The 12,987-nt window shown below is 46.0% G+C and overlaps 1 protein-coding gene across 1 annotated transcript; it reads right to left on the bottom strand.

Moving 5' to 3' along the window:
* Positions 1 to 3,602: 3,602 nt before the first annotated feature.
* Positions 3,603 to 12,160, bottom strand: LOC104288913 (cathepsin E-A-like). Its single transcript, XM_009887788.1, has 9 exons — positions 12,105 to 12,160; positions 11,753 to 11,930; positions 9,522 to 9,639; positions 8,886 to 9,004; positions 8,278 to 8,477; positions 7,510 to 7,632; positions 6,685 to 6,829; positions 3,879 to 3,977; positions 3,603 to 3,779 (listed from the first exon to the last, which is right to left on the bottom strand). The coding sequence occupies exons 1-9, from the start codon at positions 12,158 to 12,160 to the stop codon at positions 3,603 to 3,605; spliced, it is 1,215 nt and encodes a 404-aa protein (XP_009886090.1).
* Positions 12,161 to 12,987: the final 827 nt, after the last annotated feature.

Raw genomic sequence — 12,987 nt, forward strand, 5'->3', positions numbered from 1 at the left:
GCATTCCCTCTTTCTTCCCTGTTCCCTATTTCTTCTTTTAGCTGAAGCCCCACTTTCCAATTCAATACTTTCACAATTTAATTGCACCTGCAGCTGTCAATGAACTCCACTTACCAACAAACTTTAACAAATGGTAAATTTTAAGTATAAATGATACATTTTAAGGATACCCAGACAGCTCCAGTCACATGGCTAGTAACTGCTGCTCTCCTTGGGAGCCTGAAACACTCCTCTACCGCACTTTGTTAAAGTCAGGAGAGCAATACAGGTTTCAGGGGAGTTTGGCCATACTCCCCCCTGCCATGCCTGTGTAGGAAGGGCTTTCAGCAGCTGTAGAGAAAGTCTGGCCTATTATCTCGCTCTCTCCTCACAGTACGTAAGTGTGAGGAACTGTGCCTCTCTCTATAAGGGAATTTAAGCCAGAAATTAGAGATGACTGTGAAGTGCCCAATACAAATCTGCACTGAGGGCCCAGTCCCACCACACGACCTCACTCCCGTCCTTCGCACAGCTTCCACCAGGGCTTAAGGTGTTGGAGGAAAGTGCTCATCCTCCCCAACTCAGACATCAGCATGTTTCATCCCAGCACTGCTAAGCCTGAAGCAGCCTTCCCAGCTTCTCATCGCCCAGCTCTGCTCATCTTCCATCATCTTCTTCTCAGCCTGCCCGCTAGCTAGGATGTACACTGCTGCTTTTCACCAGGACATTATGTATCTCACAACCAAAGATTTTGCCTCCTCTCCCACTCACTCTGCTGGCACTCCCTGGCCCAGCAACTGTGTTCATTCTTCGATGGAGGTTGAGGGTGGCCACGCAGTAGCCATTAGGCAGATAAAAGCTTCATTTAAGTCCCACAGAGGTGTCTATTAGACATGTAGCCACATGTTAAAATAGGAATGACAGCTCTGAAGTCCCACGATGTAATCTGCGATACATAAATAGCATTTCACACATAGCGGGCCAGCTCCAGGTCAGCTGTAATATTCTGTTTGTTGTTTGTAAAGAAGCTAGTGCTGGGATAAGTTACAAGAAAAAATTCCTCTCCTCATGTAGTCTGTTATCTCACTTTTGCAAACATCTGTGGGCTCTGATTTGTATTAAATTATCTTTTGGGATGATGTGCTCTCTTAGGCACTTCTCTTGGTGAACTATTTGCCTTAGCATGGTAAATGGACTATTTTAGCAAACCCAACAATATACAATTTATGTTCACTGGCATAAACAATGACAAATTATTGCATGAATAAAGGCACTTTGAGAAACACAGTCGTCTTGACTGTATTGAACTGTCAAGAAGCACTTCTGGCAGAAGTTTGACCTACCACACAAGTCAGCTTGATGTCTGCCAGGAACAGCGAGGCAGACCTACAGAAGTTGGCAAAGCTGGAAAAGAATGAGGAGAGAACAGGACAAATAAGTCAGAGCAGCAGCTTGCTCCCATCAAATGGTGTTAATTTTGAGCAGGATGAGATATATCAGAACACAGAGAGGGCCAGTCCCTGCACACGTTGCCTGACTTTCCACTTATTTCTAGGATGTGTTCACACTCGGTGCTGGAATTCATAGGGCTGAGATGTCAGTGCAGGGACCGACCAGCTGCAGGGACGTGTCCCACTACCCTTAAAATCCTCCACCATAAATAACAGAACTCTAACTCTGACTGCAAGCTCATGTTTGAGGAATATATATGTATTTTAGAAATAACGGACATGTACCAGAGTATTAAGTCTGCTGCGTAGTAGTGAAAACAAAAATACCCTGCTGCTGATAAATGAGTGATAAGGCTTTATAGATGTTTGTTTGCCTTGGTTTACAGCCAAAATGACATTTTCTAGACAAATAAGTTAGCTCATGGTCACCCTGTTCTTTAAGAGTGATATGGACAAAGGGGAAACAAGGCAAGATTGGCCTGAAATACATGGTAACTTTGTACAGCTCAATCTTGCCTGCAAAAAGAGACAAGGGGCAGCAGAATCCCTGTTGCTAGAGGTTAGTAGACTGGACACCAACTGTGTAACACAACGTGGCTGCAAAGAGAGTCATGAAAACACGCATCGGAGAGAGGGAATATTTCATACTGGAAGGTAAGATCAGTCTTTCAGAGATACCTACAGGCAAACTGTCTCGCTTTAATAATACTTACGGTCTTACAACTGAAGCCTTAAAATCTAAGGGGCTGTGATCATAATGCTGCCAAGCACAGTAATGGATGTTGCATTTGGTCGGTGCTAAGCACATCCAGACAGGCAGCAGCAGCAAGTCCCCTGGGGCTATCAGCCCCTGCCCCAGTAATGCCACAGCCGGGCTGGTCTCCAGCTCCCCATGGCCCTGCCCTGTATGGGACGTACCCAGGGCTGGGGCTGCAGACATGTTTTGTCTTTAGAGGTAGATGAACAGCCCCAACACGTCCCACCTCTCCCCTCCAGGCCACAGAGCAACTTGGATTTTCAATTGGTGTTGAACCCTTTCCTCCCCCTCCTCTCCGGCACTGCAACCACTGTGAGAAAACATAAACCGAAACTGAAACAGCGCTAAGACCAAAGCAGATTTTGCTTGGTTAAGTTTTATTCATGTGTGCAGGGGCAGTGTCAGCTTTAGCAATCCAAACAAATACTCCAATGGGTATAATTTAGGTGAATCTTCTTTTGCCAAATCAGCGCAGCTACTTGTGGTTGTTTCACACCTCCGCCAGCACTGAAGTTGCTGCCACCGCTGACAAGAAGTGGCCAAGCGAGGGGCGGTAGATGTTTAGTGCTGGTGTGTTGGTCTCGTGCCTCATCTGAGGTGGAGGGACACTGCAGTACCCCTTTGCAGCTCCCTTTGCAAGGGTTGCGATCTGGGTTTTGGAATGCGAATAGTTGCTGCTCCCAGCTGCCCGCACAGCCAAGGGGCAGAGGTGGCAGACGCTAGAAAAGTGTCAAGCGACAATGAACCCAAGGGAAAAAGCAGGTTTGAGAGATGGTGTAAGGCGCAGGAAATTGTGCGCAAGGAACAGCAGTGGAAATTGATGGTCACACAGGCATCAGTCAAATTCCTCTTTATATAAACTGGTTGGAGCCAGCCCATATAAAGAGAATTTATATGGTGCTAAGGAAATGAGGTTGGACAAAACGCCAACCATGGAAAATAATGAGGAAAAGGAAAGCAGTAGGAAATGAGGTGGAAACTAGCACATGAGAAGAAAAAGGAAAAAGAGAAGTAAAAAAAAAGAAAAAAGAAACTAATCCCAGACCAGACCAGACTGGGATTAGTTTCCTCCACTCGTAACTGCTATCTTGTCAGCCTGGCACTGTTCAGCATTTTTATCCTTCCTGCGCTTTTGCGAATCTGAGTGCTGAGCTGGTTTTTTTCTTCATCCTGAGAGCTGTGGCGTCTATCAGTTATTGAGGAGAAATGGTTTCTCAGCTGTAAACGTATAGAGATTGAATGAAACTGTGTAATTCAGGACAAGGATCACCCCAGAGACCTTAAAGCCTGCGGAGGGGGAAGACACACAACTGCATTTAGGTCCAGAGTTTCAGTTAAAGCCCTTCTTCACACATGTGTTGAAGATCATTACATTAACCTTCGTGCTAAGGCAGAATAAATGCTATTACGGTGCATTAGTAATCCTTCCTATGAACAGCTTTTGCAAATCCCACTCTGTCATTCCCACGGTCAAAAATACAGTAAAACGCAGACATAAAGACATCTCCTAAAATCCAGAGCGGGCCGGAGTGAGTGGTGATGTCGAGAGACTGAAAGCCGCTCATGCAGAAGGTTTGGTCTTCAATAGACTCCTGGAAGGGAAAGTACGTGTCTTTGTGGCAGCCTGCTCCAGCCCCGGCTCAGGGAGCGAGGAGTGGGGAATGGGGAGCAGGGGGGCCACACATACACACCTTTACGACATATTGCTCTGCTGTCAACTTGTACTCGTGGTGTCCGATCGTGAAGCTTATGTGGGGCAAGCTGGACAGTCTTCTGCAGTCTACAAGAAACTGTATGCGATGCACTTATTGAAACGGGATCGGTTTGCCTTTTTTTAAGTATTGCCCTTTGAATTCAAGACTTTTTGCAGCAGATAAAAGTGAATATACTACAGAGAAACAGCATCAGGCTGACTTATGGGCCAACACTGCCCTCCAGCTTTCCAGCTCCTGCACTGGGTCAAACCAGCCTAGCAGCCTGGACCACTGCACCAAAGCCCCTGGGCCCTGGGGTCCCGGGGCCGATGAAAATCCTTGCAAGCCCCAAAAGGAACGAGGTGAAGGGGGACTCTGACATCCGCCCCCCTGTACAACTCGAAAGCGAAACTGAGTGTGTGAACCCCAGCAAACCCACGTTAGCAAGGTTTGCTGAGCAAAAGTCCTCCGATGTTCTGGTTGGGACTGGGTGGAGGGAGCTGCCTCCAGCCCACACAGGGAGCGCCCTGCGGCTGCAGCTCACCCCACTCCTTCCCATAACATCATCGTTTTAGGTAAAAAAAAGCCAGTGAGGAATACAGCACTTTATACTTATACCCTGCCCTGGAGTAGGTTTTAAAGAGCAGAAGAAGGACTAAACTCTGGCATGGTCATTAATTTCCATAAATAATACATTCACTTACAGTAACATGGAAGATCATTTCCTGGCTTTTCTAGTTATTTCATGAAACAACTGGTGTGTTAAATGGCACTGCAGAATGCTCCAAGCCCCAGAGGGATCTTTGCTGTAAACTGTAGTGTTTAAAGTCATTGTTTTAGACGCTTCCTATAAGGAAGAATCTACCTTTTTTTGTTGTTGTTAAACCTGCTTTATGAAAACATAGCCCTAAATCTTGTGTATACTTACCAGGTGTCATACCATTAGAAGAAAATAAACCACAGAATGCAGAAGATGAGGGTGAAAAAGCCAGTAAAATGGTTTGTAGGATAAAAGAAGCAAGACATAATTCATTTACATAGCGAGTACATCCAGAACAAATTAATCCTTGCTGGAAAGAGATAAAAGTTCTGGAAAAATCCCTGATGGATGCACCCACTTATACTGCGATAAATTTCAGCCTGTCTGTGGTTGCTACAAAAACAGTTGTAGAAAGTCTTATTTTCAGGATGCGCTTTTGCAGAATCTGAGATGTTGTCTGCAAGCTCTTACATCAGCACTGGAGTATATAAACTTATTACTGCAATGACGTGTTTCTTGTTGACATTACACTAATATAAGTGTATTGGAAATATGTATTTTGTCTATCCATTAGTATGTACTGTTATAAACCCAACTTGTTATTAAAGCATATTGTTTGACATTTACCTGAAAATGTGAATAAAAGCAAAATTTAAGGTTTAACTGAGAAAGAACCAGAAGCCTCATGAGATACACAGGTGCAACTCCAGGTCCTCCCCTTACAAAAGGAGACAGATTGAAAGTCCACTTTCCCTTTCATCATTGCCCAGTGCACCGGGAAATCCTAACACTCTTAATTTTCTTCCAAGTGCAGTTTAGGGTCAGGATCAAGACAACTGTGAAGTTAACAGCAACGGTACATTCACAGAATTCACAGAATTGTTAGGGTTGGAAGGGACCTCTGGAGATCATCTAGTCCAACCCTCCTGCCAGAGCAGGGTCACCTACAGCACATTACACAGGACAGAGTCCAGGCGGGTTTTGAATGTCTCCAGAGTGGGAGACTCCACCACCTCTCTGGGCAGCCTGTTCCAGTGCTCCACTACCCTCAAAGTAAAGAAGTTCCTTCTCATGTTAAAGACGTTACAAGGGTTCGGTCATGCCATCTGAAAATTGCCAGAGGGAAGATGCCAAGGGCCCAGAGAGATGTCCCAGCCTGTCCCACAGGCAAGGTAGTGGGAAAGCCTAACCTACCTTGAGCAACCTCAGCTCACGCAAGACGCCCAGAGAGGCACGGGGCGGGGGTGGCGCGGGGGATTGCAGGTGTGGGGCCAGGGAGGCCATGAAGCAGTACATCAAGGCTGTTTTGGCCCACTGCAGGAGGTGGAGGTGCTCCTCAGAGGGCAGGCAGGGAGAGGGAAGAGCAGTGGGGGGTGTCAGCAAGGGGGAGGCGGGAGAGAGCAGCAGGGAAGAGAGGAAAATGAGCAAGGCGACAGAGAAATAAGGTTCAGGAGGGAGAATAAGAGACAATGAGGTTTGTTCTGCACCCTGTGTCTCATCTGACAGGGGCGAGTGTTGTGAGCATCACAGCTATGCATCCCTCCCAGGAGCCCCGGCACAACACCATGTGCTTCGCTGCAAGTTGACAGTGAGAGGTCCTGTCAGTGGAACCATTGTCGGGATGTAATTACGATACCTTTGCCTTTCTATTTGATGCTGACAGGGGTGGCCATCAGCGCCAAACCCCTTCTGGCTCAGGGGAGCCAACAACTGTAGCTGGGGACATTGAAAATCCTCTGATTTTCCAAAATAAAGGTCTCTCTGATGTAGAGTACAGATTGATTCCTCACACAGATGCCCCCATTATTTCCTTATACACCAGGACTGATAAGTATGGGAGAAGAGGTGGACATTTGGGCTGGGGCAGCAAGGCACATGGGTCAAAACCAGCTTGGCTCTGAGTTCAGTGCTTTCCTGGAAACAAGGCTTTTGCTGAGACCTTTCTGAGCAATTTTTTGGGTTATTTTCCCACCCTATAAGCTCTTTGCACCAAATACCAGTTTCTCTTCCTCTCTGGCTGTTTTCTGGCTGTATAGTTTTTACCTCTCCAGTATGTGATGGACTTGCCCCAATATACTCCTGTAATCGCCTGATTTGTGAAGAGGGGCCGGTGATAAGAGAAGTGCCTGAGTCAACGATGGCTTCGCAGCCATGGGAGCAAAATGCCACGCGGCCCTGGATCTTTATGCTGCAAGTGAAAAACAAAGCATCTTTAAGCAAATGGCATATACACTGTGACTGCAGCAGCATACTATTGCTAGCTAAAGTACCAGAGCACGGGCTGAAATTAAAACTAGCTGCCAAGCTGTGCCAGTCTTAAAAGACAAGGGCATCTTTAGGAGACAAGAAAGTAATAAAAACAAACTGCATGAGGAAGATATATTGTCTGTGGACCCACTTTTCCTTCTTGGAACTCTACAGCCTTAATCATTTGCTGCCTGCTGATGCACTTGTCCTCACCCACAGCTATGTGTCCTCATCGATTTACACAGCAGGAGGAGGAATGAAGGGACACTGACTGCTTTGACCAAGGTTAACAGGAAAGATGAGAGCAGGACCTGGAGCTGGATTCAGTTCCTGGGTGCCTTAATCTCATAATGGAATAGTCTACCAAGAGTCAACTTGACCATTGGTGTATCATATTAAAACATATTAAAATGCTGTCCCAGAAACCGGCTCCCCATGTCACAGCAGACTGAGAGAGCTAATAATCTCCAGTCCCATCCTGTCAAACCCCTTTTTTGAGAGGCACAAGGGTAAAACACTGCAGCCGAGTCATCCTACATCTGTATTGCTAGGTGTTTCTGCCTCTGCGGGTTTTACCTGGTGAGGTGAATTCCACCAGGTATTTCATACATACATACATACTTGTTCATATGTATTTGCCAGTAGCTTTTCTCGGTGACAGGAACCCAGTGGATTGAACCTTTGTAGAGGGAATGGTCTATTCCCCCCAGGATCAACTCACCACCGTTCTCAGTGTCATCTCCTCTGAAAGCAGAAGACAGGTTAACACCGACATGGGAGTGTGCCAGCATGCGCCGATGACATTACCCGTAAAAACCAAAAGACAAACCACAGCCCTTTCTAAATTCAGATGTAGATGGCTGAGAGGGATTATTTCTAAACTGTAACTGCGTATGTCCCAACTCAGAGCCTCCAAACAACCTCTGAGAAGACAGCTGTAGGCTGCCAAGGGCTAAGATAGGCATCAGGAGCAGGTTGAGCTAATTGCTGCGCTCACCTCAGAATAAGCACTAGATAAATTGGTGGAGTTACAGCTGGCTCCAGATGAGGTTACAACATTTCTTTTCTGAAATGTGGCTACCTGGGTGTAGCATGGCATTTCTGTTCATCTCCACTGGCCAGAAGGAAACCTCTGGCAAATAAGACATGGTGAGTCTGAGCTGGGAGCTTTTCTTTTGTTAGCTCCAACAAGAATAACTGTTCGTCCAAAAATTCTCTGTCCTCCCAGCACATTTTTCCTTTTCACTCCATATCATTCAGTATCAATTTGAAAAAAAAAAAAATGGGGAAAATTACTTTCTAGAAATGAAGATTTATACAGATGCGTGGTCATCTCAACAATTAAAATAGATTTGCTTCTTTTTTGATGGTGTTACTTTAAAGACTGACCTTTTCAGGTAGAAAGAGAAGACCGGCTCCTCTACCAGCTGCTGGTTCATGATGCTGTCAAACACAGGCAGAGCATTGCCCACTGCTAAGGAGGGGTAGCCCAAGCCCAGCACGCCATCAAAGTGGGCAAGAGCAAAGGTTGTTCCTGGCTCAAACACTGACTCACCAAAGTCCTGTCCCTTGATGGAGATGTTACTTATCTGTTTGGTACAAGTGAAAGTAAGGACACCATCAATTACAAGAAATTAGCCACATTTCAGATCCATATCAATATATTTGTTCAGTTTGTAAAGCCTGAATATCCTTGTGTGACTTGCATCAAGAAAACAGGTACCCATTTGGCAGATAGGCTGCACCGATTCCTTTTAATACCTTAATCCTGTTGATGTTTCTTCATAAACCCAGGACAGGGCCCAAGGAGAGAAGCAGAAATGCAAAATAAAATCTTAGAGATTTGTCTGGGTAGCCCAAAACTGGAGCATCACCCCAACATCGCAGCACCTGGTTTGGTGGGACCTTGCCCTGCACTTGCCTAAACCAGGCAAGGTTTTCCAGGACAAAAACCTGGTTGACCTGGAGGCTGACAGCCATTGTGGATGGAGGCTCACCTGCAGCGTGTCTTTGGCAGCAATGCCCAGAAGCTGTCCCGTGCCATACTGCAAGGAGAATGCTTCCCCTCCATGCTCATACGAATCCGACAGAAAGGACTTAAATTTCTGGTGCACCCCTGTACAAAACAAATGACATTTGTCCACCAAGGGGACATCCCAGCAATGTGCCCCCCCTCCCCGATGCAGAACCAGCCAAGATGCAGGAGAGCCAGACTTTTGCTTGGCTTGTGAGGAAGGTGTTGATGGAGGGGTTTTTTTCTGTTTTCAGAATACCTCAGAGATTATTTTGGGTTTTAAAGGCAGGTGGGGAATCCAAACAAAAATGGGCATTTCCAACGCTTGTTTGTAGCTCTCCCAGGATTATTTTCATGCCTTTCACCTCAGGCACTCCATGGTACAGAGGGGATGGTTGGCAGCTGTTGCTGCCACAACAGCAGCTGTTGGCAGCTGTTGGCAGCTGTTGCTGTGGCACAGAGGGACAGAGAGGGGAGCAAGCCAGGGAGGGGATAGTGGCCCTCAGGGTTTCTCCAAACCCTCCCCTCCCAAATCCCTGCTGCCGGTGAGCCTCGGGAAAGGAGAAATGGCCGAGGCACTCGAGACACAAGGAGCGTAAGGAAGGGTAACGTTTCTTACTGCACGCTTCACTGATGCAATAAGCAGAAGGGACCCAAAAATTGGAGGAGCCGGTGTCAAACACGACGGTGAACCTCTGGGGTGGTGTGCCCACACTCACGACTCCGTAATACTGCGCCTGGGGGAGGAACAACCTGGTCAGCCCCGGCCTGCCTCCTGGTGAGATATTCCTGAGGAAAAGGCAGACTTGGGAGCATCAGGCAGTGCTTTCTCAGGGGTTTGGGTGCAATTTCATCTAAACATAAATGCACGCCACAGGGAGGCGTGTCTGGCTCCAGGAGTGGCTGCGGGCAGCAGGCATCACTCCAGCTGCAGGCATTAACAGTGCAGCATTTTTAAAGTCTTTTACGCAAACCCTCAGTTAGGTTCCTTGTGAAGTCAACGTGCCCTCTTGCACCAACTTCAGTGGTGGCAAGGTCAGCCCCAAGATGACGCTCTCGCACGACCATGAGGGCTTTCGGGCAGCTCCCTGCTGCTGTCAGTAAGAAATCAGTGATGCAAAGATAGCACAACCCACCTCCGCCAGCGTCAGAAGACTCTGACCGGTGGCACAATTGCTGTCACAGGTGGCTGGGCTTTTTCCTTTGTAATTAGCAGCTATTAGCAAGTTAAAAAATGAATTCCGTTGCAGAGGCTGTATCTGATGTACTGAACAAAGTTCATCCAGTGGATAAAGAAACCACTGACCGTCCTTGGATACCAGTTGAGGGTAGAGATAATCTGTGGACACGTGAATGCTGGAGTGAAGAGCTTATCCACATCCCAAATGCAAGTGTCTAAGTGCCCCTATCTGGCCCTGGAAGAGCACTTCAGCATTAAGAGACCTATTTTTAGGAAGAGGCATTTCTGGAATTCAAATGCAGATAGAAAAGCAATACCCAGTGCCAAGCCTTTTGTAGCAATGCAAATATTTGAATATGTATCTTCAAGTGCATACTTGTTAATTAATGCACTTAATATAGTTTCTGATCCTGGAGTTTATGGTCTGAATGAGATAATCATGAAAATGCAAGCATGCCTGCCATTTAAGAGAATATCCAGCTATACAGCAGGATTTTATTCCTTCCTGTATTAAGCAAACCTTTATTGATTAATCTGGAAAGTGAAGCAGCTCTAAGACATGTTGGTCCAAAAAAAACCCCAAACCCAAAAAACTCCACAAACACACCACGCTGAAACCACCACAAAATTTTTCCTGGTGCTAGCTGGATATGCCAGCTAGGTGGGGTTTGCTTTGTTATTTTGACAGTTATCCCTCTTTGATAAGCTTTAGAGCAGGCTGAAATGTTTTAGTCTCCTCTGTTCTTCTTCACACACATCTCCAACTCCTCTCGACATTTTTCTTTCCGGTCCTCAAGTGTCACGAAATTTTTGCTGAATTTATTCGCCCTTCCCTTCCCTTCCCTTCCTTTCCCTTCCCTTCCCTTCCCTTCCCTTCCCTTCCCTTCCCTTCCCTTCCCTTCCCTTCCCTTCCCTTCCCTTCCCAGATGCAACCTCCACAACATTTCTGCAACTTAGCTTTCCTCTAGATAAGCATAATTAAATGGACAGAACGCTAAACCCAGGAAAGACAGTTTACAAAATCATTGACCTGCTGGCTTGCCTGTCTGAGATACAATGAAACTCATATTTTTCCTTTCTCAGTTCAGATGGTAAATTCAGCCAGGTTAGTGTAAGACCCAGGCTGGTCCCAAATTTTTAATACACATTAAGTCCAGGAGATAAAAGATGAAAAATAAAAACTCTACTTGGGTCTTTATTATCACTGATTTATGACTCCATGTGATCTAATAAATGAGATTATGGGGATTTTTTATTACATGCAAACATCCAAGTTTCTGATAAATAGAATACAGCTAAATGAAGTAATCAGATTCTGCTACTGAAAACCCAATCCTGAACCAAGATTGATACAGGCAAACCTTTCACATTTGTAAGGAGACCCAACAAAGTCCAATACAGATCTATACAAAAATAAAACTTGTCACAGGACTACCACTGCCAGACTACATCACCTTCCTACCCGGGTCCCCCTAGACCTATATGTGCTTTAGTTTGGAGATTGGTAAACTAATTTTTTATGACCTAATATTTATAGCATAGAGCAACAAGCCATCTCAAGCCCTACAATTTCATTGAGAAACTAGGTTTGCAATGTGCTGGGGGAAAAAAAAATCTGCCTTCAAGAGAACAAAGAGTCCTTATGATTGCATTACCAAAACTGTACTTACATTCATGTAATCATACAGCCTTTCTGAAGCGGTTCCTACCGATAAAGCAATATCTGCAGGGAAGCAATGGAGGTACCTCCGGGCAAAAACATCTGGATGGTGATTCCTCCAAAATTCCTCTAATTCTCCCTTTTCCTTCAGCTGTTTCTTGATGGATTTGAATCGAACAAGAGGGATTCTACGCAAATAAAATAAACACACAAAAATCAACTGGTTCTCCTTTCTAGAGGTCTCATGTACTCTATTTTTTTTCAAATTTGTTTCTTTTTGAGACCTCAGATAGCAACAAGCACAGGTCATCCCGGGAAGCCAGCTGAGACACGTGCCAGTGATGCTGGACGTGTTTTCTTACCGTTCCACGGCCACGGTGAACGGGATGTAAACCACAGCCAACAGTATCACCCTCATGGCTCCAAGCGGGTCAGAGGCTAATGACACTCATTTACTCAGAAGTCCCTTTTTTATACCCCGTCGTCAGCTGAGGGCTGCTCGCCAGGTCAATCAATCACAGGAGGTCAGTGCTTTGGCAGAAAACCCATTAATTTGCTCTCAGAGTAACCGCTGGATTGTGCAAATAGCGGTGTCCAGTGGAGCTACTAAGGCACAGATAACCAGGGCACAGTCTAGACCAAATAGACATTTTACTAACATTCCTTAATGTCTTTTACATAAATATAATAAATGGGGTGAGCTTGGCTGCCATTAGCACGGGAAAGAGGAGGTGGTCCAAGGATTTGCCCAGCTCCCTCTGAGTAACCTCCTTTTCAAGCTCGCCCGAGTGACAAGTGGCCCAGGAGCGTCCAACGCAGAGAAAGAAGATGTAATATAGAACTGTTCCCCTTTTGCACGGAGACATTTCAGCAGGCCTGAGCAGACGGACATTTGATCGGGTCATGACAAGTCCTCCCCTAACAACTGAAGATTAATCCCCTGTTTATGGGAGAGCTCCAGTCCAAACATAAATGTGATTGCCACCCCCAAAAAGTGGGTCTTAAAAGTCAAAAAGATGACAGCCTGCGACACAGAGTAACAGCCAGTGGTTTCGCACACATTTCAGCAAGACATTTGGAAGCGCTCGCTCGGATTTATTATCCTGCGAGTTTCCTGAGGTTAGCGGTTCCCACCCCTGTCTGACACTTGGGTTCAAGTCAAGCTGGCAGAAAAATAATGGTGTCAAAAAGAGACTCTGATCTGACAGAGAGCAACCCCAAACCTATTAGCTGCCTGGGAGGAAG

The sequence above is a fragment of the Charadrius vociferus genome, unplaced genomic scaffold (genome assembly GCF_000708025.1).
Source record: "Charadrius vociferus isolate BGI_N301 unplaced genomic scaffold, ASM70802v2 scaffold125, whole genome shotgun sequence".
Taxonomy (NCBI): Eukaryota; Metazoa; Chordata; class Aves; order Charadriiformes; family Charadriidae; genus Charadrius; species Charadrius vociferus.

What these genes read in the sequence shown, in the direction of transcription:
- LOC104288913 (XM_009887788.1), bottom strand. Translation starts at nt 12,160, where the DNA reads ATGAGGGTGATACTGTTGGCTGTGGTTTACATCCCGTTCACCGTGGCC. An exon ending in TTCACCGTGGCCGTGGAACG is followed by an intron (nt 11,931 to 12,104) that starts GTAAGAAAACAC and finishes TTATTTGCGTAG; the next exon opens with AATCCCTCTTGTTCGATTCA. An exon ending in CAGAGCAATATGTCGTAAAG is followed by an intron (nt 3,780 to 3,878) that starts GTGTGTATGTGT and finishes TTTCCCTTCCAG; the next exon opens with GAGTCTATTGAAGACCAAAC.